Source organism: Sprattus sprattus (assembly GCF_963457725.1).
Source record: "Sprattus sprattus genome assembly, chromosome: 16".
Taxonomy (NCBI): Eukaryota; Metazoa; Chordata; class Actinopteri; order Clupeiformes; family Clupeidae; genus Sprattus; species Sprattus sprattus.
In genome coordinates this window covers 20446057-20471692 of record NC_137914.1, presented here as the reverse complement: position 1 = coordinate 20471692, position 25636 = coordinate 20446057, and the positions used below count along the sequence as shown (strand labels likewise).

The window sequence follows — 25636 nt, the reverse complement described above, 5'->3', positions numbered from 1 at the left end:
CTTCCCTGCTCTGTTCGGCGGTGGACGCACCTCCCCCGTCCTCCTCCTCCTCCTCCTCCTGCTCCTGAGTCTCACCCTCTTGTGGTTGGCCGTCGAGGGAGGGTGTGTCCTGTGGGGGGGTGGGTGTGGCTGGGAGCTCAGCAGAGCTGGGGGAAGGGGAGGGCTGCCCGTTGTGCTCCGAGGAGGAGTGAGCAGGGCGGGGGGACCCAGAGCCTCGGCTGGGGACGGGTGAGGGGTTGTGGGGATGCAGCTGGGAGCGCTCCCTCTCCAGCTCTTGGGCCTCCAGAGCCTGGGGGAGACAAATGGTGACTTGCAGTGACAGCAGCGCAAAGGCTAAAGGAATGTCAGTACTGCCTGTATGGGTCCATGGATCGAGGACTTCAGTTCAAAGTGTTGAGTACACTAAGGCATCAATAAAATACAATAAAAAATAAGTCTAGACAATGAAATAATAAAACAATAAAACTGTATCCTTTGTAGGTAATTTTATGAGTATGTGACTGTATGTAAATCATCAAAACACGTCATCAGAAGTGACAGCTGATGTTTTAATACTTCAGCATTCCATTTTGAACAGTGTGGCCTTATAGGCAAACCACACACACACATAGTTCTACGGTCTTGTAAGCTGCATCCCATCCGTGTGCCCTAGACTCACTGCCTGGTTTTCCATTCGGGTGAAGATGACATTGAGCATCTGGGTGAGTGTGGCCTTGGCTGTCGTCTGGTTGATCAGGTTGCGGCTGGCCAGGTAGATGTTATAACAAGTGCGCACTGTGAGCAGAATGGAACCCTCGTGGATCTCAATGTGAGGTGAGGTCACTGCCGTAAGAAGAGCCTGCAGAACCATAGGAGAGAAAAGCAGGAGGGAGAGAGGGAGGGATGGAGAAAGGGAAAGAGGAAGAGAGAGAGAGAGAAAGAGGGAGAGAGAGAAAGAGAGGAAGAGAGAGAGAGAGAAAGAGAAAAAGAACGATAAATGATTGAACGGTTCCATTTAGAAGTACCCCATCACTAAAAAAAAAATCCAAAGAGTCGGTAACAGAAGTGTGACACAAAAGGAAGGGAACGCTTTGAGAAAGCAGCATGAAGACAAGGAATATCTACGATTTACATTGGATGCCCAAATGCAATGAGTAATCATGTTATTTATCACACACAAATACACTCTGCAATTATTGTTCTGTCAAAAATAATGAATGGGACTAAGGTTCTAGAGTCGAGCGATATTCTGTACATTTTATTCCCTGTAAGAAGCCTTTTTGTCACACAGTTACAGCTGCCAAACTACAGCTTGGTGTCTTGTCCTTCTAATGTTAGCATGAGGCTGATTCACCCCTCTAAGTAATCACAGACTTCCAGCTCCCATCACACATAATGAAATCAACAGAGATAAGGCAGAGGTAATCCTTTGATGTATGGATCTGACCTTTGACCTTTTCACACAGAACCTTATCGTGGCAACACAATTGTGCACACATGGAGGTTATCTCTAATTGAAATCAGAAAATGGTAAGGATCCTTGCCACTACAACATCAAACAAGCTTCTGTGTATCTCAGTAATGCTCTTACAGAGTGCAGGTACAAATGCTACTGACGATGATATCTCCATTTGCATTATAAGACATTCTGCTTATATTTACATTAACATTAAGTCATTTAGCAGACTCAGATTTGTATCAGAATGTGTGCTTGCTGCTTATTAAACCAAGATATTGATGTTGTAAGCACATCACTATCAGCAGAGCTACAAAAACATATGAACAACATAGGACCAATACAATTGGAAAGGACGGCATAGACCATGTTTGTTCAAATCGACAAAAGCTAACTGAAGTTACATGAGCAGATGCTTGAATGTCTTCATCTCAGGCATGGTGCTCTAAGCAGGCCCAGCAGATCCAACCACCAGACACAATTCTCAGGGGCTGCACCAGGGGGGAGATGTCCACTCACCTTGATGATTTGAAGCTGCACACCCTCATCTGTCTGCGGGCCCTGGAAGCAGTTACAGACGGTCTCCATAAGCCGATCGATCAGCCGCTTCCCTGGAGCGCTGCTGTCTGCGGCATTGCCGGTGATGTGGCCATACGCTAGAAGTTTCTAAAGGGTATTGTAGAGATGTCACATCTTAATTTATGAATTCAGCACAGTATCCCAATATTGCATTATACTGTATTACACCATATATCAATAATAGCATTTAGGATGAGCAGCAATTGAATGCTTGTCTGTAATTGAACACATCAACACACATGTATATATAAATAAATGGATAAACAGATAGACAGACCGTTAGAACATATATAAATATGTGGTTATAGATACATGGTATGTCCTACTCAGTACCTGTAAGCAGTCCAGGGAGGTGCTGACAATCCGTGGGGACTTGGATTGACATGCCAACTCGAAAGGCAACACGTACTTGTCTGCCTCAATATAGTTGGCTCGGGGAGGGACCACAGTGCCATCTCTGCAATGTACAGACAACACAGGTTAACTTCTTATTATGTTTGTGAGCAGATGGAACTCTACTTTGGTCATAATCTTTCACTTAATCCTTTGATAGTATGATAATGATTACTGTTTTTATTTATTGCAACAGAATTATTTTCTGTGGCACTGATGAGAGATCACATGGATGGATCATGCACAAAGAAAAAGACTGTGACCAATGACACTGGTGTGGAGTGGGCCATTCAGAAGGTTCTATGGACCAGTACATCACAGCTATAACTGATAGCACCTAGAGCAAATTCCCATTCATACATTGCTCAAGCAGTAGGATTGTGCTCTCCTCTAAGACCAAATCACATGCTCCAGAAACCTCTTTTTCAAAAGCATATCTTATTTATTTATAAGGGGAAGAATGAAGACAAATACAATTTAACACAAACAGCTCAGCAACAGAGATACAAAACAGAGGTGGAAAAAGCTAGAACTTACTTTTGTTTTTCAAGCTCAAGTTTGATTTCATCTGTTAAGACAAGGAAGGCAGAAACAGTGTTAATGGAAGGCAAAGCTACATATCTGACACATCAACTCCACTCCACATGATAAATGAAGTAGGCCTTGAGCAAGGAAAGCCGAGATGTGGACAACAGAAGAAATATAAGAACCACTATGTTCTGACTAAAGGTTACAATGTTTTTGTTCCATCCGTGGTAATGTGACAGAAAAAAATGTCTTAGTAATAGCCAGACTGGTTGGTTTTATTCCATCAAGGCTATAGCTGTGTTGTGACTTTGCTGGAAACTGAGCATATCTTATCTTATGATTAGAAGCCTAACACAAGACAATACATTGCATAGATCACTGGCTGCTTACATAAACCAGATCTCAACATGACATGTGAATACCCTTGCAACTGTCCAACAATACCTCCCACCCTCTTATCTCAGAGTAGGAAGACAGTCTTCTGCTTACTCCACTCATAGTCATCCATGTCCACCCACATCCGCTAGCTTTACCCATGAAAGCACTACATACAGTTATGATGAAATCACTGTTGCAACAATCATAGGCTTTGCAATGATTAAAATGTAGTTTCCTGAATGTGCAATATGACTTTCGGTGACTGTTCTGGATACTCTCTAATACTTCATAGAGGTGCAGACCATTCAGAACTCACAAATTTGATTTGAAAATACTGTTTTATTGAGTTTTATATAATGCCTATAGCTTACCATCCGCGAATCAAGGAATCTACTCGGCAAAAGTAAACATCGGACCCCGGAACTGAGTGCCAACAGTAAAGAAGTGAGCAAACATTGAGCACAATGTAGACATAAGTGACCAATAAAGGTGCTCCTACATGTACTTCAAGTTAAGGCCTTGACGACAACTGGTCATAGAAACCTAGAACAATCCAGAACGACTTATTCTTGTCATACCATGTTCGATGAATGGCCAGAAAGTAAGTTTGTAGATGATATAGCTTTGCCCATCATAGCGCAAAATCAAAGCAATTTCGAGTCTTTTAGGAATTAAAAAATAAAATACAGTGGCATTCATGGAAATACTAGGTGACCAAGTTTAGGCAACCAGAGACGACAGTCCTGAAACTCTGTAAATAATGAATTAACCATCAGCACTGACGCGCCAGTCAATGTTTATTGAGTGTACGGCCACTCCAAACTCCCGGAAGCACTGGGTTAGACATGGAGCATCCTGACTTTACTGCAAACTAGAATTTCAAGCAAAACAACTCGCCATGTGTACTGAAATAAATGAACTGTCAAAGCTTTCACATATGTCAAATTTTACACTCATTGATTATCGATGTATTGAGAACACCCCCATTAATCACTTTTTATAAAAGTCCGACTTCGAATGCCACGTAACACGCTGTCATGCTTAATAACTGATGCATCTGGTAAGACATGACAGATGGAGAAACAAGGTAAATCGTCAATGACTGATCAGTAAAAACTGGAGCTTTAATCCCAAAGGACACGTCAATCAGATCAGGTGTTCAATGTCTACCTAACTAGAAAGCAAGGTAATGTTGGGTTAAAACTACGAATCTTCCTCGAATGTACATATCACCACAAACGATGGCAACGACTAATCAATGGATAGGCTAGCTAGCTAGCTACGTATTGTTTTATGATTGGTCAAACAACGTCACCTAAGAATATAGCTGCATCGCCAACTTGGATTCATTAACAATTCATTTTTTGACAGATTCTGCGACTAAATCAAACCAGAGGCTTTAAAACTTAATGTTTCTGACAAATGCACTGACGAGAAATGACTTTCTAAAACCTAAGGCCACGACACAACACATAAGCCGGATGGGCCAACAATGACAACTCATCAGGGGAGAGAATTGCCAACTACAGAGAAAAACACGTTGAAAAAAACCCTACAATAAACGTGATGGTTGGCAAATCCTGCTATTGGTTTCACATAAACCTGTGGAATTAACTGACTGTGTTGAACTGCATAGAGTTAGCATTAGCAGCCGAGCTATACAGCAACAACCCATCATAAAAAGCTAGCTAACCAGCTAGTTAGCATAGCCAGCAGGCTAATTATCAGGGGGCGAAACACAGGGATCGTAGCTGAATTTGACACCGTGAGCAAATATGTCAAATGGAAGTAGAGCTCTGGGTGAAAAGAACACTACTCACCAAGAGCTACTTGGCAAGCTTTTCGCAGCTGGTTGTGCTGGCTCCTTTTCACATCCTTATCCGCCAAGATTTTCTCCAGTGCCCGAGACAGAAACATGCTCTTGGTTTTAGTGCTTTCTGTCTGCTTTTGCTGCCGTAGCTGTTGTTCAAGGCTGAGCTGCTGTTTCATCTCTTGATCAAACTGCAGCTCCCTCAGGCCGTCATAGTCGGCCTGGTCCTGCACAGGAGCAGGTGTCGGAGTGTCAAAACAAAACTGGGCAGAGGGTGCTAGTCGCTTAATCCGAGATGTTGAGCGCTGCTTTCTCAGCACTGCGTCGCCATGTTGGTTACACGTCATGTCACGTCACGTGATAATCAGGAGCCTTCGTTGACGTTTTCATTGACGAAGTGTGTAGCGATGGGGCCCTACAAGTGCCGGCTGAGGGCTAACCAATATCCTTACATATATTAAGTTAGTAATTCAACTGACAGATATGGTACATCAGCAGAGGTCGTTGGCTTGGTGAGCCTGATTAAAGTAAACACAAGGAATGCAAAGATGACCTCCTGTAAATAGCCTATTGCGCCCTGCACTTCTGTTAATAAAAGCAACAGATAACAGATAAACAAAAAACACAGAAAAAATGGCCTACCGAATACGCCTGAAATTCAGATGTCAACCAAAAAAGTAGGGTGGTAGATATAGTAGGTTATAATTACTCTCTCTCTCTCTCTGACAGGCGCGCGTTACAGCAATAGGTCTGTTACCTGGTTTTGTCCGAATGCTTCTGTAAACTACACACAATTTTGAGGTTCTCAAACCTGCTCAGCATGTTTTCCTCCCATACCTGCTCTACATTCCCGACTGAAATCATGTGTCTCAGCTGACGAAAAACACAGCTGACCTGGCCAAAAAAGAGCATCTTCACTACATTGACGATTATTGGAAGTGCTTGGATATTGAGAGGGAGAGGATTGTAAGTGCAGGGGGTCTGGATTGAGAACCCCTGAGCAAATTCAACCAATCACTGGTAATGTTCTTACACGGTTTAACCGTTGGGTGGCAGTATATGCTCAGCTATGCCGTAGTGGCGTTGGAGTGAATGACGTTAATGTGTAGTTGGCTGTCTGAACTTCGGTCTTCTTTTCCATAAATCAACTACTAGTGGTGAACACCAGACTCCCCGAGTTACACACGGACACAGTGGTTTTTAAAAGGATCACACAGGACAATGCATTGAGTAATAAGTCACCACTCTCTCTTATCACTAGGTAGGCTCGTTGACTGGTTCCCCGAGGAAAAAAAGAAAATCTCTCCCTCTACATGTTGACCAATACACAGCGGACAATCATTGAGTTACTACGCATTAGTTTATTTCTCCACCTCGAATCGTCTATAATACATGTGCACCTATTTATACACTTTTATAATCTTAAAACATTTTAATTAAACGTGATACAAATGTACATATTGTATTGATAAGAAAATACTGACATTTCCAGTACAAATCTATACCCTAGAATTTATCTGGCAAGCAAAAAAAAAATATCATTGCTCATTATTTTAAAAAAGAAAATGAAACCAAAAAACTTTTAAAAGCCCCTTTTAGTGTATCCTGATACAATAAAATCTCTTACAGAAATAAAAGAATTCACAGTATGGAAAACAGCATAAGTATTCATATGTCTACATACCTAAAGGATATTTGCAATTTTGCCTAATTGCTTTTAAAACCAACAAAATTGAGTTCAGTATTGATAGAAGGGTTGATTATTGTATCATGTACGAGTATGTGTGTATATATACTTGCTGAAATAATGACAAATACATTTCTCAGTGGTTACAAAATAAATACATTTGCTGTGGTGGTGATCCCCGGGTTTTGTGCAGTGGTTAGAATATTTTTAAAAATAAATTAAAAACATCTTCCATATAAATTCATTCATTATGTCATTCGTGCGTTGAGTATATTTAATGCACAACAATTTACCGGGGCCCCATGAAGCCCTCTGTGCTACTTAGCACACAAAGAGCCAAAAGAGTGGGTCCTTTATGTGCTCCTTTCAGTGAATCTATATGGTACCTTATCCTATCAATCAGATGCATTATCATTCTAATCGTGTACGTCTGCAGGTTAGGCTACATGTAAAGTACGGAGTCGCTGGAAAAAAAAAAAAAAAAAAGAAGAGTGACGACTGTACACTGGCTCCTTTGAATACATGAGTGGTCTATCCAGTCCACTCCAGTCTAGTCCAGTGCATCAATGGGTCACAGTTACACATCTGAGTTTTTTTTTTAGCGGCCACTGTCTAACGCTACATTCAAGGCAGAGTGTCAATGAGATTCGTCACAATCGATTGGCTAGGGGCATCAGCGTTGAAAAGGATACAGAATGGAAACCTTCTCTTCTAAGTCCCAAGGTGTGTTTATCTTCAGCTGAGGTCGAGCGTAAATTAAACACTATTGCTTTGGTTATTCTTCAAAGTTGAACAACTTCCCTCTATGAGATATAAAATCAAATCATCTGTGACAAGGCGTTTGTATGAGAGCAGCATTCAAACCTTCTGGAATGTACGGGTCAAATAAGGTTTGACACTTGAGTCGTTTTGCACAACAAAAAAAATAAGACAGAAAACGAGTGAGGGTGGGGGGGGAGCATCCCAAGTAGCGCTAGCAAAATCAGTTTCCCCTCAAATCCATCAAGAGGTAGCACGTCTGCTTGAAAAACTAACTACAGAGGACGTGTGTGAATGTAATAGTGTGTTTGCTTAAGATGGGAAGGGAAGTCTTGACTCATAGACTGGCAGGGAGTGTAGGCATTTGGTACACGCCTTGCACACGTGGACACTAGTGAAACTGAGGGCTGCACAGGGCCCAGTCACGTTTGGTTGGGTCTCGGTTTCATAAGGAGCCTGTAACCCGTGTTGACTGGAGTTGTCACACCACTCTCCACCTCTTTGTCTGTGCCAGTCCTACCCACTCAGCTTACATAACATTAGTTATTATGTGCATGGTGTCACACTCCAGGTCACAAATAAGCTCCCTCATGCAAGACACTCGAATGAGCCTAAGTAAAAGATATGCAGCCCACTGCAAGATATGGTGGTCATGTCAAATAGGGTTCCATTTCTGAAGGGGGTCGCGCAAGGGGTTGAAATCCTGGGTGCTAAATCTGTGAACGAGGTGTCTAGACCTTCGGAAATATGAGTTCATACATGATTGGAAATGAGGTGACGCCTCACCCAGGCACTCGAGTTATAAGCTCATAACCCCTGTCATTAGCCTCGGTAAAAAAAAAAGAAATACAAGTAAAACACTCTTCATACGTGAATGTATGTGTACACTTCAGAGTGTCAGTGTAGGCTATTTACTGTAAGGATGCAAACAAAAAGGGAATGATCGATGTGATTGTGAAAATCTTTAAAAAAAAAAGGAAAAGGAGGGTGGGGCTAAATGACAAACACACACTTGAGGAAACACAAACTCAGTTAAAGCAGGGAAATAGCCCTTGTCTCTAGGGAGGGGACAGGTGACAGATACAACCACGTGTTGATGATTTCAAAAACCATCCTAACAAAGAGGGGAAGTGGAGTACCTTCAGGTCAGCAATGCCTACTTATGTCATTCTCACTTAACTCCCATAAGTACAAAAGGTTATTCAGACAAACAACAATAACAAAGGAAAAACCATACACTTGATTTGAAAGAGAAAATAAATGTACAATCTCCAGTAAAACATTTTTCATTAGTGTAAGGGTTAGTGACTAGCCATGCTATGAATGGGGAAGGAAGTGAAGGACCAGCGTTGTTTGTTCTTCTCTTTCCCCTCCTAGCTCTACAGCTTCACCGCAGACCCTGCTCTTTGTCGGTTACTATGGTAACACATACGTTGGGAGCCACAAACTGATTTCTGTTCATGATGCATCCATTTCTCAGATGGCTTCTAGAGAAGCACTGGCTCGTCTGATATGCTGACAGCAGATTGTCGTGAAGTCGATGTGCCCAGAAGATGCGTCCTGCTGTTTGAGATGCAGGGGGTGGGGGGTGGGGATCCTGCAGACAAGCGCACTCACGCCATTTCTCTTTCTTTCTCTCTCCGTTATCCATCATTGTACCCTAAGTGCAGAGGGAGCCCTTCTGCTGCCCCCTAGTGGAAGAACCGTAGTGGACTGTCTGAACCCACATAAATACACAAAACACAAGTGCTAGTACCATTAGGCCTTATCATCAGTGCTATGGCACACATTACAAGTATTGATGTGTTGGTAAGTATTTGTATTTGTGTGTGTGTGTGTGTGTGTGTGTGTGTGTGTGTGTGTGTGTGTGTGTGTGTGTGTGTGTGTGTGTGTGTGTGTCCGGTAAAGGTTCGGTGAGCACGTATGGATTGCTGAGTTTAGAAGGTAAAAGAGTGGGTCCCTGCTTCATGTGCAGTCAGCACAATTAAACCATCAATTAATGCAGTGTCTGCATGCAGAGAGCATTTCCTAGTAGAATAAACAGAGAGCAATTTCTGTTTACACGTGAATATGAATGCTTGTGTGTGTTGTACAGGTTTGTATGAATTTGTGGGCATGTGTGTGTGTGTGTGTGTGTGTGTGTGTGTTTACAGTGTGATGACTGTGCCATCCTCCTCTAGGCTCCTCCTGTCCAGGCCTCTGTCCGTCGTGCTCAGGGACCCGGCACTAGCACTGCCGGACATGGCGCCGTTGGGCGGCCGCAGGTTGAGGTGCGGCTCATACCGGGGCAGCGAAGGCATGCTGCTGCTGGCCGCGGCCCCCGCCACCACCAAAGGGATGGGCCTGGCCTCACCACCGGCCTCTATCACCAGGTCCTCATCGTCCTCCTCATCGCTCTCCATCTCCTCGGACCGGAAGTTCTGGATGATGTGTGTGGGCGCCATGGCGGTGGCACCGGGGGCCGAGTAGCCGTAGAAGCTGGCGCCGCTGTCCGTGGAGCGGCCCGAGCTGCCGGACGTGACTCCGCCGCTGCCGCTGCCACTGTTGTTGCTGTGGCGGACCACGTTGTTGCGCTGGTTGGCCGGCTTGACCGTCACTATCAGGTTATGGCTGTTGGCGATCATCATGTCCGTCACCTGGTCCAGTGACTTCCCGGCCACCTCGATGCCGTTGACCTCCAGCACCTCGTCGTTGACGGCTAGCAGGCCCGTGCTCTCGGCCAGCCCGCCGGGCACCATGCGGGAGATGAAGATCCCCGGCACCTTCTCCAGTCCCTGCGGCGTGACGCGCACGCTGGAGCCGTCGCGGATGTAGAAGCCCAGCGGCTTCTCCTGCCCGTGCTTGTAGAGACGCACGCGCCGATGCGTCTCGGGCAGGATGTCCACGTCGATGATGGACGAGACAGGCCGGAAGTCGCGTGGCAGGCTGATGATGATGGGCGGCTTCTTCCGGTTTGCCTCGGGTCGCAGGAGCACCGCGGCCAGCACCGCCGGTGTCTTCTTCCGGGTCAGGGAGTCAGTGCCAAACGCTGCATAATCTGCCTCCTCTGAAGACAGGAAGAAAGACAGAGAGAGAGGAAGGCAGGAAGGAGGAGAGTGAGTGTGTGAGACAGATAAATGGGGAGAGAAGAGAAGAGAGATGTGGTTAGACAGTTAGTTGTTGCATAATTGTTTTCTATACTTGCTCCAGCAGCATGGTGCTCTGGACTGGGGTGGAAAGCTCAGGAGATTCCCTCAGCTGAGAGCCATTCTGACTCATGGGCTGACATTGCTTCACTCTCCTAATCTCATGTGCAATCTTCTGTCCAGCTGGGTGTGGAGTCAGTCTCTCTCTCTCTCCTTCTCTCTCTCCATCTATCTATCTATATATCTATCTATCTCTCTCTCTCTCTCTCTCTCATCAGGCCTGTAAACATTCCTTTGGGGGTCACTCATGGGGCTGAGCTGCCAGCAACACCTAAACTCTCACCCAAGAGGAAATCATGCTCAGGATCAAAGGTCTGCTGAGAGAGAGAGAGAGAGAGAAATGGCTCAGCTCACTGGGAGATAATGGTTAACCTGAGCAGAATAATTATTAACATTCCCCAAGGTAATGCACCTCTACCCCAGTCTGAGGGCTCCTACACACAGTAGACTCTCATGCACAGAACTACACCACATACATTTAAAGGACTAGTGATGATCAGGAAGTCCAGCACAAGAAATCATTTTACCGTTTAATAGCATTAATTGTTCTTGCAATAAGAATGAACCAGTAAACACACTCTTCAATGTATTCTTGAATAAATAGACCCAGACACAAACTGATGCAAGCCGAATAAAGTTTTACAGGTGAGTGGTGGTCACCTGTAGTAAGTTGGAAGGTGAAACTAGGCATTACAGTGAGTGTTGGTCCCTACTGAGTTTATTGTATAGTCTGGACCAGAACTCCAGAGTGAGCTGTTTATAGACAGGCCTGTCACTAGGCAATGACATACGGCAGGCTTTTGATCAAGCTTCTCTGAATTCCAGCGCTGAAGACTGTGAAAGCATCTGGACTCATAAATACCCCTAACCTCAATCAGGCACACACTCATGTGCCCTTGGTATCTCACTCTTTCTGACTCTCACACTCCCCCCCCACTCTCTCTTTATATCTCTTTCTCTTTATCTTTCTCACGCACCCACACATGCACGCACACGCACACACACACACACACACACACACACACACACACACACACACACACACACACACACACACACACACACAGACGCACATTTGCCTTTCAAACACCTCAGCATGTACATACGCAATGCATGCACGCACACGCACGCGCACACTCCCAAACACAAAACATCAATTGTGCTAGTAGAGCAGCCGTCGTCTTTGATTCCCATGAGATAAAGGGTATCTGCATGAACCTGCAGAGCTCCCAACTCCTGAACCTAGATGAGCACACACTGGATTCCTCAACCAGCCTGGATGTGCAGCAGGTCAACAGAAGTGTAGAAATACAGAAAGATACAAAAAGACTCTACTCTCTAATGACTGAGGGAAATCTACCTCAAACCAACTCAAAGATTTGTCCCTAGGGCATAAGGCAAATGCTGTTAAATTGTCTATATGAACAAGCAGTTTATTTGAGTAAATTCAGTTATTTCAACAAAGTATGCTTCTGTTCAGAATGTTCCAGTTTTCAGGGATCTAATTGTTAAATGGTGTTTGAGGTCTTTTGGGGGTCCTTCCAAACATCCCATATTTCAGAAGAGAAACTACTTAAACCTGCAGAGCTGAAGACACTTTCACAAGCCATAGCTAAGCCCTGGATTTATAGGAACATGTACAGAGCACACGCACATACATGGCTCTGAAATGCTGATTTGCATGGAGCAGATCCAATACACCAGTGTGGATGTTTCCACATCTCTTCCCTCCTCTCAGGCAGTGTCTTGTTCACTCACTTATTCTCAACCTCTCTCTATCGTGCTATTCCTCCCTCTCTCCTTCTCCCATCTCCCTCGCTCCTCTTCTCCCCCTCCCTCTCCTATATCAAAGGCAGAGAGGCTAACAATGGAGATCCAGTTGATGTCAATGGGGGTGGGTGGTTGTGGAGTCCCAGAGGGCCACTTATACAGCCTTCATACAGACAGCCACTTCCTCTCTGAGGGAAAGAGAGGGGGACATACACGCTAGCATCTTCATGTGCATATCTAGACACGCACACAGGCATACATGGACTCTCATCATACACTGTGTTGGGTAGATCCCGTACGCAAGTGAACGTGTTTACACAGCCAGGGCTCATTCAGGTTTATGGTGCCGTTTGGCATAGGCTACCTGCAACATGCCACACAGTCACACACAAAGTCACACACACTCTCTGAAAGTACCTTAATGACACACTGGTATGCATGAAACTGATATCTGCCACTCTCACCATAGAAACCGATCCAGTCATCATATCTTATTACGAAAACACAAAACCCACAGTAATGCATTCCAATTCAACACAAACACACCCAGATGCATATTAATCATTAACTGGAACACACACACACTTATACCACCATGCTTACATACATAGTAAACATTAACCCATCGTAGTCATACTCCCACGATCACTCACTGAACCCTACTTACACACCCACATGCATTGTTTTAGCTGAAGTGGACAAAGACAAGCCCTGAGTAAGCAATCAGTACAGTGGGCCTTGATTAACATTGAGAAGCCCAGTGTAGAGAAACACGCTGACGTACTTAAATGCTCAAAACAAGCACCAGTCACTCCAGATCAAACCCATCGTATTATATTTTTAGAAACAAACCATTTCAACCTTTGCTATTCCATTCTATTTAAAGAAAGAGATATTTTCAGACTTTGTCATACAGAGGATACCGAAAAAGACTTCCCAAGTAGCAGGTGTTTAAATGCGAGCAAGTTGCTGACTCTGAACTTCCTGAGACCAACACAGCATGATTTGACATGTGGGAGTGAGCACAGCCACAGGCCACTGTTCCCAGACTCTTCCCCGACATCGCTGTGCACAGGCCCCTCAGCTTCTCTTCACCAAAGGTCACATTACATTTCCTCAATCACCCTTAATAAGGCCTCAGTGATCAGTATCAATAACAGCCTCCTAAACACATGCTGCTTATGTGGCGCTAAATGTGCCTCAGAAGATGAAGAGTTTACAAGTGGGTTGTGTTTGGTTAAAAGTTACAAGTGATCTTATTATTGACTTATTGATCCCAATGGATACACTTCAACTGCAAATGATAATGAAGATACTGATACATTACCTATACTTAAGACTGGGATGTTATGGGTTGGTAGTTGATAGATGAGTAACCTAGTACTAAGGAATCTATGTACGGTTTGTCTAATGTTAAATCAGAAAGCATCAGTCATGTAGAGCATAAAAAGAAAAAGATATTGAACATTTATTTTTCTCTTCAAAATCATGACAAAAACTTTGTGGACAGCTTATTTCCATTTGAACTCTGAATTCTGAGTCATTTCAATTAATTTACACATCCCAAGTAGACACCCTGCACCCCCATAAGTTAGTATCTTCAGTCTAGATAGCTCTATGGACAAACACACTGCATATCATAAGCAAATATGAAACTCAAATTCCATCATATCAATGTATGGAACTGTAAATTCAATGCTAATTTCATGCACAAATAATTTCAATACCATTAATAGTATGAGCCACAGTTACCATCAATGAATGGCTCCTGTATATTTAAAGCTAAACAGGCATTTGTTTCGGTAAAACGTGTTGCATAACCACTGCATGGGGAACAAGATATCCCATCTCTCAGTCAGATGACAGCTGACCGGAACACATCAGGCTCAAATCCCAGCCGGATTCGTTCAAGAAGGTACCGCCATCGTAGCGGTCACAGCAGGGATAGCCAAACACTAACTGAAGCTCCCTTGCCTCCTTTCACCAAACCTAACATGATACTCCACTGTCTGCCTAATTAGCCACTGATGGGCAAAGGCAGGAAAGAGGGACGGGAGTAGAAGGGGGAGAGAACTGGAGGAGCCCAATCAGGTAAATATGACACCGACTTTACTCAGGTAACACAATCACTGACCCATATATGGCCACGCAAGCTGTCAGCCAGGCTGGGCCTTCCTTGCGGTTTCATTGAGGTATTGAGATCTGCGATCATGGGTAGCCTTTCCTCTGTCATACCAGAGATACAATCTTAAGGGATATTAGTGGGCCTAAATGGTGTAACTGTCAGATCAAATCATGGATAGAAACATACAGTAACTGGGTGGAGGTTTTCCTTGAAATAGACATTTAGGTTTTGGGCGGAATTTAATTTTAAATTAATTTTCTATCCCAGAAAATACCAATAGACATGTTTTTAGCCATATCTTCAGGGGTACAAGCAGTGCAGACTGCCTACAGACATTTAGTCATTTAGCAGACCATAACAACCATACATATCTCTCAAGACAATCATACATCTCTCAAGCAGAGTTTTCTTTGTCTTATGAAGTGTCAGAAAGCCCTACTGATAATTGGATTATAAAGAAGTAAACATGTATTTCTCCATATGAATACATGTTTTCACTTGAAAAAATGCTAACAGGCTGCCTATGATGCAGATGAAAAGATAGAACGCAAGCACGAGAAAGGCAGAAAGAGAACAGGTCAGCTTCACTTCTACTCCATGTATCTGTATAGAAACTGCTAGGAGTGTGGCACAGTCTTGCTCCTTGTCTGCTGGTGTGGACAGCTGCCACATGGTGCGCTGCGTACCACGCTGTTCCAGTTACCGAGCGATAAGAGGGGGGGGGGGGGGGGTGTAGAGGAGGGAGGGGGGGTTACAAACGCTACTACAGAATAGAGAGAGGGATGGAGGGTGAGGAAAAAGTGAAAAAACTCAATAGGGATAAAAAAGTGTTGCTATTTTGGGCTCCACGTGCATACCTCTGCAGCACTGCTGAGATAAAATAACCTTGCACTGATAAAGCAGGGGGAGTGCTGGGCTGAGGTAAGACTGAGGAGAAGAGGCAAATAGGGCATTTGGCTAACATCAATAAAAATGGTCCCTCATTATAAAGTAAAGATGCCAATGACTGGGGGGTGGGAGACTAGCTGCAGCCGCGCTGTGCGGCACAAGAGGAGGAGGAGGAGGAAGAGGAGGAGGAGGAGGAGGACCTATGGAGGACTCATGGCAGTGGGACTCTCAGTCAGGGCACAGGGAACAGTGTGAACAGACCAGAACTTAGAGATTCATACACCATGCAGTTGCAATACATGTAACTTTGTTTACTGCGTGAAGGTCAAGAGTGAGTGTGTGTGTGAGAGAGAGAGAGAGGAAGGCAGTATAAGAGACAGTGTGTGTGCATGACGGAGAGAGTGAGAGAGCAACATTGGTTAAGTGAGTGAGTGAGAGTTTGCGTGTAAGTGACTTTTGTTCCTTCTGTCTTCTGTCACCATGGCTGCCGTATACATACATCACCATTATCCCTTTTCTTGCTTACAATGCTTGTTTCTCTCTCTCTCCCTCACTCTCCCTCTCCCTCACTCTCTTTCTCCCTCATCTTTATTCTCTCTCTGTCACAGTGGGCGACGGATCTGGGCTGCTTGGCCTCTCCCTGCTGTCCAGGAGCAGCTCCTGCCGCTGGGCCAAGCCTGACGGAGCAAGCCCCTTCCTCCAGCCGACAGCTCGCAGCTTCATTAAAGTGATGGGCGAGGGACAGGTGGAGGAGGGTGACGGTGGGGAGGAGGTGTGGGCACTGTCTGGGCTCAACCCTAGCTGGGAGACCCTGCCGCTCAGGCGTCTCAGTAGAGACTTGGCTGTGGACAGGGGACTGATGCTGCTGCTGTTGTTCCTGACCTCACACTCAGCCTCAGGCTCTGCAAAGACAAAATGGCCTGCTGAGGAGACACATATACACACACACACACACACAGGATTTATTCAAGGTGATCCTAATACCTTGCTAAAGTCTACTTCCAGAAAAGTATTTTTGGTATTTCTTCTCCTTTCCCTGTTGTCACCCCACCACTACCCACTCAGCCAACTCTAATGACGGGAGATGACAGCACCACCGGTACAGCTCAGATATTTCAGGACGGACTCTCAGTACCTAACCCCAAGCCAAGGGTGTGCTGGGAAGCCAAAGAAAGGCACCGATAAGAGATTATGTGCCATAGAAACAGCCACACCAGTGCATGAAAACTATGTGAATAATCCCTTCACTTCAGAGCCCATGATAAGCATACAGCCAGAACAGCTACAAGGCTGTGACTCTCAGTGTGGACTTTGCCACTTTCTGAACAATGTAATCTATATGGAGAGGGTTTACACTATGACTGACAACAGTCGTGTGAAACCCACTGATAAAAAAATAAAAGTCACTAATGGATTTATTTTCAGTGTTGTTGTTCTCTAATAACAACAGGCAACGCCATTTCTCTGAGTGTCAACGCCAGTGAACTGAACAGACAAAGATCAAAGCTTTCCCATAAATAGTTCCTAGTAAATTTGCACGCACTCTCTTTCACCAACTTCAGCCCAATATAAATCCAACTCTTGCCCCGTCTCTCTCCATCCCCCATCATTACTGCCCTTTGTCTTTCTTCCTTTCCCCTCTCTCTCTCCCTGCATCCCCCCGTTACTGGTTAATTCCTTTCACTCTTGTGTATGGGCTGCTGTCCTTTCTAATCTACCCAGTAGTAGTGATCAGAGTCTGGCCACATTCCACACAGCGTTACCCCCTCCACACACACACACACACACACACACACACACACACACACCCACACCCCTCGTCCTCCTTGGTCCCTTCCCCCCATCCAGAGGCTTTGCTTTCACTGCCTCTGCACTGAATTCCTCACTCAATCCTCCCTCCCTCCCCAACTCTCTCAAACTCTTCCTCTCTTCCATCATCATCATCATCATTTCCTCTCACTGTCTCTTCCACTCTGCCCATCCCATTATCTCCTCAGGCCTACCCACTATCTCTTCCAAAATACTAGGCACTTTTCCTGCTGTTCCTAATGTAACACTTATATCTCTCACACACAGACACACAAACACATCTGCTCTCTGGCAATGTCACTGGAATTCTAAATAAGTCCCGAGCCACCCCTCCCTGGACTGAAACTCAGAGCAGGTGCAGCGATGTGAAAGCACAGGTACCAGCAGGCCTCCACCCAGCTTTGGGTCATAACGTCATTCTCTCTGACACGGGAAACTAAACAGACTCCCACTTCAGAAAGGGGAGGAGCACCGTTCTGATAGGAACTGTTTACATGGCTGCACTCTCCGTGGCAACTCTCCACTCGACAGCCTGGACACGCCCTGGCAACCCTGCCCTGGCAACCCTGCCCTTGGCTTTTGGGACCCTAGTTAGGGGCCCTCTGTCCTGGCCAAATGAGCCAACAGAAGAGGACTGACACCAACACAGCCACCCGCTGCAATGTTACCAATGTTATGTAAGCCTTATGCCTGAGTGGTGATTGTATATTGCATGCAAACCCTTTGTCTTCATGGACCAATTGTGACTAAATCCTTCATTCTAAAAGAAAAACCTCTTCTCATTAAAGGTGGTGCAATTGATGGTTCTTGAAGAGCACTCGTGCCTTCAACAACATTACAACACATCAGCAGTGCTCAGCAGTGTTGCAATGTAGGGCAAAACAAATGAACACAAAGTTGACACACACATCTCCCCAAACTATCCAAAAGTCTCTTTTCTCAGTAACTTGCTCTGGAAAAACAGATAATCTAAAACCACAATAAATGTTGCCATTAATGAAACAGCCATCACTAAACTAATTTATAAATTAATCAAATAACTGATTTAACAAAATAAAAATCACAAGAAGATGTGTCTGTCTTTATTATTTATTTCAGAGCTTGATAAGGGGAGCCTGTCTGCCAGTGAGACTGACCATGGTCAGCAGTGAACTGCTGGATTCCACCAGGCTCAGCAGAATCACTGGGGAGGCTTGACTGAGTGACTGAGTGACTGAGTGACTGAGTGAGTGACTGAGTGACTGAGTGAGTGACTGAGTGACTGAGTGACTGAGTGACTGAGTGACTGAGTGACTGAGTGACTGAGTGACTGACTGAGTGACTGACTGAGTGACTGAGTGACTGACTGAGTGACTGACTGAGTGACTGACTGAGTGACTGACTGAGTGACTGACTGAGTGACTGACTGAGTGACTGACTGAGTGACTGACTGAGTGACTGACTGAGTGACTGAGTGACTGACCGACCGACCGACCGACCGACCGACCGACCGACCGACCGACCGACCGACCGACCGACCGACCGACCGACCGACCGACCGACCGACCGACCGACCGACCGACCGACCGACCGACCGACCGACCGACCGACCGACCGACCGACCGACCGACCGACCGACCGACCGACCGACTGACCGACCGACTGACTGACTGACTGACTGACTGACTGACTGGGGAGCTCAGAATAATAGTCTGAATGACTGAATAATAAGCCGACTCTTCAGGGCGGCGATGAACTAAAAACAAACCTGTGTAATTAAGGCAAACAGTGCAGGGAGGGATGACGCAGTAATCAGGGCGGCGAGACATGGAAAGAACAGGATGTGTGCAGTCATAAAAACACTAACACACTCTCATCATGAGACAGCAAAGACTGGGGCATGGGCCCCACCTACACCTTGAACAAATGAATATCAATGCACTACTGACTGCTTGAATCTGTACTCTGTATGTGTGTGTAGGTGTGTGTGTGTGTAGGTGTGTGTGTGTTTGTACACGCATAATTAAAACAGGAGGAATTTGACAGGGTGTGTTTAAGTGTGCATGAAAATCAATTTCGGTATATTGGTGCACGTGTGAGATAATGGGTACTAATTTCACTGAAGGGCAATACACAAAGCAACATGCAAAGTCTGTCGCAGATCTAAAGCGATCGTGTTGCGTGTGGGAGCATTGCACTGACCCACCATGCTATTAAATTAGCTTTAGTTCATGCATGGTAGACTTCACCTGTTGTTCTGTTCATGCCAGTTGCCCGTCAATGAAATAAGGGCCTAATGTGTGTATTGAGTTTCGTTTATAAACATGCAGACATGGGTATCTGTGTATTTATGCATGTCACAGCATTCCTGTGTGTGTGTGGGTGTGGGTGTGCATGTTTTTAGTGTGTGCATGTGCTTTTGTGAGCATGCCTGTGTGTGTGTGTGTGTGTGTGTGTGTGTGTGTGTGTGTGTGTGTGTGTGTGTGTGTGTGTGTGTGTGTGTGTGTGCATGCGTGCGTGCGTGCGTGCATGCATGCACATCGGTATGTCATCTGGCATCCTGCTCCCATCACCTCTAAAGAATCCCCAGTCATTAAATCCCACTGAGCACGGGTCTCTTCATGGGTCCCATGGCAACAGGTAAACAAGCACGGGACAAGTGGCACTGGAGTCAACTAAAACAGAGTGAGGAAGAAGGACAGTTGAATGAGAGAGAGTGAGAGTGAAAGTGTGTGTGCGTGTATGTGTGTGTGTGTGTGTTGCTGAAAAGCTTCGAATGGCTTTGTGAAAGTGTATCATTTGGATGCTGCACCAACTGAAAAAAGAAACAGCCAAGAGCCTGCCACTTCAATATGCAAAACAGCTTCCAAGTTCCACTGAATGGTACCCACACTCTCTCACACACACACACACACACACAGATGGAGAAAAGCAGAAAGACGACAAACAAGGATGCTTTCATGCCTGCAACCATATCCTCCTACACGCATACATTTAAACACCCCCCCCCCGCCGATACACACACACACACACACACACACACTCCAATGTACCATTAAGTCTTACACATACAAATGCTAACACAAAGAATGATTTCTTCTTCCTATCAAAAAAAATACTGCATTTATTCAGATACTGGATGACAACTGAAATACAACGAAAAACACAAAGCACCATGACCACAAACCCTCACAGTACCAAGCCAACTCCCAAACATCCACATTACAGAGACCTTAAGACAGCACTGTCATTCTCCTTCCAAGTATTGTCAGAGTGAAAAATGCCTCCTAAGTTGATACAATAACCACCACCCAGGACCAAATAACATTCCATCAAGAAAGCAGGAGAGGGTGAAAGAGAGAGTGACAGGCATGGTGAGATACAGAAAGAGAGAGAAATACCAAATAAAGGAGTGAAGAGGGACTTGTATTGTGTATCTGTGGGCGACTGCAAGAATAGGCCAGAGTCGAGAGCACTCAAAACAGAGGTGGCCACACAGAGGCAGTAAACTCCTTCACCTGGCCCGCTCTGGAGACCTGAGGCTCTGAGCACCTAGACAGCCAAAGCCACACAAGGCAACCAAGTGAGAGTCCCAGTCACATGAGCAGGGCAGGGCAGGAGACTGGGTCAGACAGACGAGGGGAAGAGATGGGGGTGAGGCCTGGGGAGATTAAGAGGTGACCCCCCCCCTGCTGGGGCTTTCATCCTCAGCCCTCCCCAGTCATTATGAAGGCCTCTAGGGGCCATCCACCACGACTCCACCACAAAACACAGGGGCAAATAGCCACCTTCATTGATGGGGATGAACAATGCTTATAGGCTGAAGCTGTTAGCTTTACACTGCTATCGGACTAATCTAATTATCATTTGAGATAGTAATAATTAACATGCTATAGAGTGTAGGCTATACAAATTTTAACATCAACTAATCTGAGGTCTTAAAATCAACACCGACAAACCTCAATGTATTACTAGCATGTGGTAGGCTACAGAACCACAAACCACAATGTATTACTAGCATGTGGTAGGCTACAGAACCACAAACCTCAATGTATTACTAGCATGTGGTAGGCTACAGAACCACAAACCACAATGTATTACTAGCATGTGGTAGGCTACAGAACCACAAACCACAATGTATTACTAGCATGTGGTAGGCTAGAGAACCATAAACCACAATGTATTACTAGCATATGGTAGGCTACAGAACCACAAACCACAATGCATCACTAGCATGTGGTAGGCTACAGACCCAAATTAGAGGAGACACCAACATAACCAATCAAGGAGGCCATGGGTGAGTGACCAAAAAGAGGCTAAAAGAACCCCTTCCATGAACTCAAATGTCGACAATCCCCTGCATTGTTAGAAAGAGGAGGGGTGGAAGCCTCTGTGTGTGTGTGTGTGTGAGTGTGTGTGGGAGTGGGTGTGTGTCACACACCCATCGCAGCGGCAGGGCACAGCGGGACGTTAGCGTCTACCGTGTAATTGAAACACGGGCCCAAACAGCGTTACACTGTGACCCCTCTAATCCCCTCCTGACAAAGTGGCTTAGCATCCATAGGTCATATGGTACACAGAGACCGCTTAGAACCGGGCGCCTTACAACCATGTCTGCTCAGTGGGGCCCAAACAAGCGCAAAAACACTAACTTAGGTTAGGTCTGAAGGACTAAGGGTCTCTTTAATGAAAAACACTAACTAAGGTTAGGTCTGAAGGACTACATACACCAGACGTGCAGCAGGGTATCTTTTAAGAAAGAAAGAAAACCATCATAGACATCAACATTGAGAAGATTTCCGTGAGCCAATTTCTGACACACAAACAGGGCAAGGAAGAGATCAAAATATCTACAGAGCAAAACATTTGCAGACATCAATATCTCTTTTTACCGAAAAAGAGACTCAAACAGACCCAAACTGGAGCTAAAAATAGCTGAAATTTCACCACCGAAAAGACAAATGGTGTGCTGAACAGGACTGCAACACAATTACAGCACAGATTAAAAAGCGTTAAGACTGTAGTTCAGTTTGCATTTATTCACTACAAGTTGAAATCTGAATTGACTTCATCCTGAGAATAGACAAGGGAGGCTTACAACCTAGTACCCTACACTTTTTACACTTTGTTCTGATAAATCAGTTGTGGGGTCTGGACCTCAGATATCCGCTGCACATTCTAACCTACTAAGTCAACACAATGTCTCCAACCAGGTGCTCCATATCATGTAGGGTGGTGGGGTGCCAAATGTAGCAGAGGAGAATGTAAGGGGGTTTCAGATGACTTCATTTCATGCCAACAGTAGGTCAGAACACCATCTCTCCCTGAGCACAGCTTACATATTTAGACCACTTTTCCATCTAATGGCACCTAAACTGGTGCAAAGAACAGTTTAAGAAAGATCTATCCAATAGAAACACTGGATAGCATGCAGGCGGCTTGCCAACTAGAGCAAAAACCATGGAGTTACCATCCAAGGCAGCATTTTATAAAATAATTAAAAAAAGCTCAATGCAACACACACAGGTGTCTTCATCATTTCAATGACACTGATACAGATAACTAGCGCTCCTCTTCTTTGCATGTCCAAAACAACAAAATATCCCAAATCCATCTGCATGGAGAAACACTTGGTGCCTGATTCGCAATTCTCAAGCACTCTGTGTTCACATGGCCCCAGCGCTTACCTTTCCTCTGCAGGAAGAGGCGGAGCAGAGGCGCTGCCGTGGAGATGGCCTTGTGGTAGTTGTCATCGTTGTTGATTGGGAGGAGGTCTCCCTGCACGTCTGCGTAGCCCACCAGCAGGTCCACATTGGGAATGCGGTGAACATGCTGCAGGAGTCCGTAGAACTCATCAAACTTGCCAGGCTTGGACCGGTCCAGAGAAAAGCGCCGGAACTCTGCTCCAAACTGGACAGGTATACAGATTATAAACAAACAAACAAACAAACAAACTGGCCATGTATTTACCATTATCAAAAAAACTGTCAAAATATCACATCACCAGGCACACTGACAAGATTGACTTCACAAAAATCTGTAGCCACATAATCAGGCTATATCAGGCACAACAATCCCACAAATACTTTGCAGTATTTCATATCAAGGCTATACAAACCACAATGCCCAACACCAATGGAATATTGACAAGTTACTACTCATAAGAGTGCCGCTGATGTCTTCTTCTTCCTTCAGTGCACAGCATGTCTGGGCAATGAGCACAGTGGGAAGTGGGAAAAAGACATCTAAATTGGGCTGCTGGGGCAGTGGTGGGAGTGTTTGCGGGTCATTGGTCAAGGGCTTCTTCCCATTAAACATACAATGGGCACAGAGAGATGGGTGGCGGGGACTGGTTGGCTGGAGGTAACAGTGGTCTTGCCGCTGACAAAGCTCTTTGAAATAGTCCGACAGAAACAACTGGTAGGCTTATTGACATATAAATAAATGGTCTGAATATGGCACACAGTTCCTCCCCCAAAATGTGTCACCTGGGAAACACTAGTCAAACAAAGCAAAAAAGTGAAGCAGTAAAGCTAGAATAATGGAGCAAAACGAGTTGTCTTAGACTCATCACAAACAAGGGGCTAATTGTGCCCATCAAGAGTGTAACATTGACATCTCTTACATGGTCAATACTTCATTTCACCCTTAATTTTAGGGTTATTCTCATATTTCAATGTCTAAAACGTTAAATACGTATCCAGTGCTTCAACTCTAGACTATTGCAATGTATTCAGTAGGATAGTTTATGTGGCATCTTTAAATGATCACATTATGGTAAAGGTAAAAGATAACTAACGACCATGTCATACAATTGATATAGACATTAAGCTTTAATGTGCCACGGGTGTTTCTTGGTGCTTTGTGAGCAGTTAAAAATGACACTTGGTAGGCAGGTGAGCGAATTTCCTACGGGAGTCTTTGAGGCTCCGTGCTCTTCCTAAGGTGCGAAATGGCCAGAGTTCAGAGCAGAGAGACGGAAGAGAGCCAAATCACCTGAGCTGTGACACCTGCGCAGGCCATCTGCAGATGACGAGGATATAACCTTACGCCTTTTTGATTAACACCGCAAAAGTATTAAAACTTAAAGTTAATTAATTAGACAATCTCATTTAGGCTTTCATGTTAAGGGTGTATTTTTTGCATTTGAGTTATATTTACACAATTTAATGTACCACACGTAGCGTAATTTTCACTAACAGTTATCATATAACACATCAGAACTATCGTCCTACATAATGTTAGCTATGTAAATTTAGCAGGCTACCTAGTTAAGGTTATCTTGATAAACCCAAAGTACTCTTTAGTGCTTATGCGTTTCCAGTAATTATGGAAAAATCGCCTAATGAAAGACGCTGTAACACCCTGTCCTGAAAATTCGTTAAATAATAACTTTTAAACCAAGTTCTTGCCCCTGTCCGTAGAAGCAACAAACATTATGAGGCGATTCGCTATGACAGTGACAACACCTGGCAACTCCTCCGCTTCCCACAACAATCCCGATTTGACACTTGTTCTCGCGTTTACTTGCTCATCTCAATGTAAGCTAGGCTAGCCAAGAAGTTAATCTAGCTAATGGAAGCTAACTATTTAACTCTAACGAGCAGCACTGACGCAAAGCCAGATAGGAGAATAGTAAAATATGCTCAGCTTGCCCAAATGAAACATGTTACGTTAACACCGGCCACTTATAAGATCTCAACAAAGTAATGTCTCATATATAACGTTAGACAGACGCCTCGCATATCTCTAGTTATTGTGAAAAAGTAATTAACATTAGATTACACACCTTGCTCTTCACCTCCACGGTGCTTAGAGTTCGGTTGCTCGGCACTCGGTGGTTTTTGTTCATCTTTCGCTAGCAGGACCCCGCCACAGCACACACTTGCCCTCCCGGGGGGCTCCCCTCATCCGCCTCGAACTCGTTGTTCCAACTGAAATTAGACTAATTCCAGGTGACCAACTATTTCCTGATACGACAACTCATGTTCGCAGCTCGCCTGCTAGTGTTGAGGGAACGGCGTCACCTGTCAAAAAATCTCTCCAAAACTCTACCCCCGTCCTCTTATCCACATAGTCGCCTCTCCGCGTACTACGATGGCTAACTACTTTACCCTGCCTATGACGCTATACGCACCCAGGAAACGGCTGTGGGCTACAGCCTCGTTTCCAATAAGCGCGTTCACGCCTGAGCCTAACGCGAGTTCCCGATTAGTCCTCATGTCATGTATGCAGGCTAGACTAAAATCCTTATAGGTTGGTTAGTCTAAATGTTATTAGCCTAGGTTATTCATACATCATCCTTGTGATA

General features: G+C 44.9%; 2 protein-coding genes across 2 annotated transcripts in view; both read right to left on the bottom strand.

The window, feature by feature from the left end:
• arfgef2 (ADP-ribosylation factor guanine nucleotide-exchange factor 2 (brefeldin A-inhibited)) overlaps positions 1-5470 on the bottom strand; it is a gene marked incomplete at its 5' end in the record, with an annotated part of 25589 nt that extends 20119 nt beyond the window's left edge. Inside the window, 6 exons of the mRNA XM_080854284.1 lie at positions 1-289; positions 659-838; positions 1955-2101; positions 2348-2471; positions 2945-2975; positions 5134-5470. The exon at positions 1-289 is cut by the window's left edge and continues 15 nt beyond it. Of these exons, the coding sequence (XP_080710410.1) occupies positions 1-289; positions 659-838; positions 1955-2101; positions 2348-2471; positions 2945-2975; positions 5134-5470 (1108 nt within the window). The remainder of the gene's footprint in view (positions 290-658; positions 839-1954; positions 2102-2347; positions 2472-2944; positions 2976-5133) is intronic.
• A 4246-nt stretch (positions 5471-9716) lies between these two features.
• pard6b (par-6 partitioning defective 6 homolog beta (C. elegans)) lies at positions 9717-25177 on the bottom strand (the record flags this gene model as incomplete). The annotated part of the gene is made up of 3 exons (XM_080853261.1): positions 9717-10615; positions 23013-23235; positions 25115-25177. The coding sequence occupies 3 exons, from the start codon at positions 25175-25177 to the stop codon at positions 9717-9719; spliced, it is 1185 nt and encodes a 394-aa protein (XP_080709387.1).
• Positions 25178-25636: the final 459 nt, after the last annotated feature.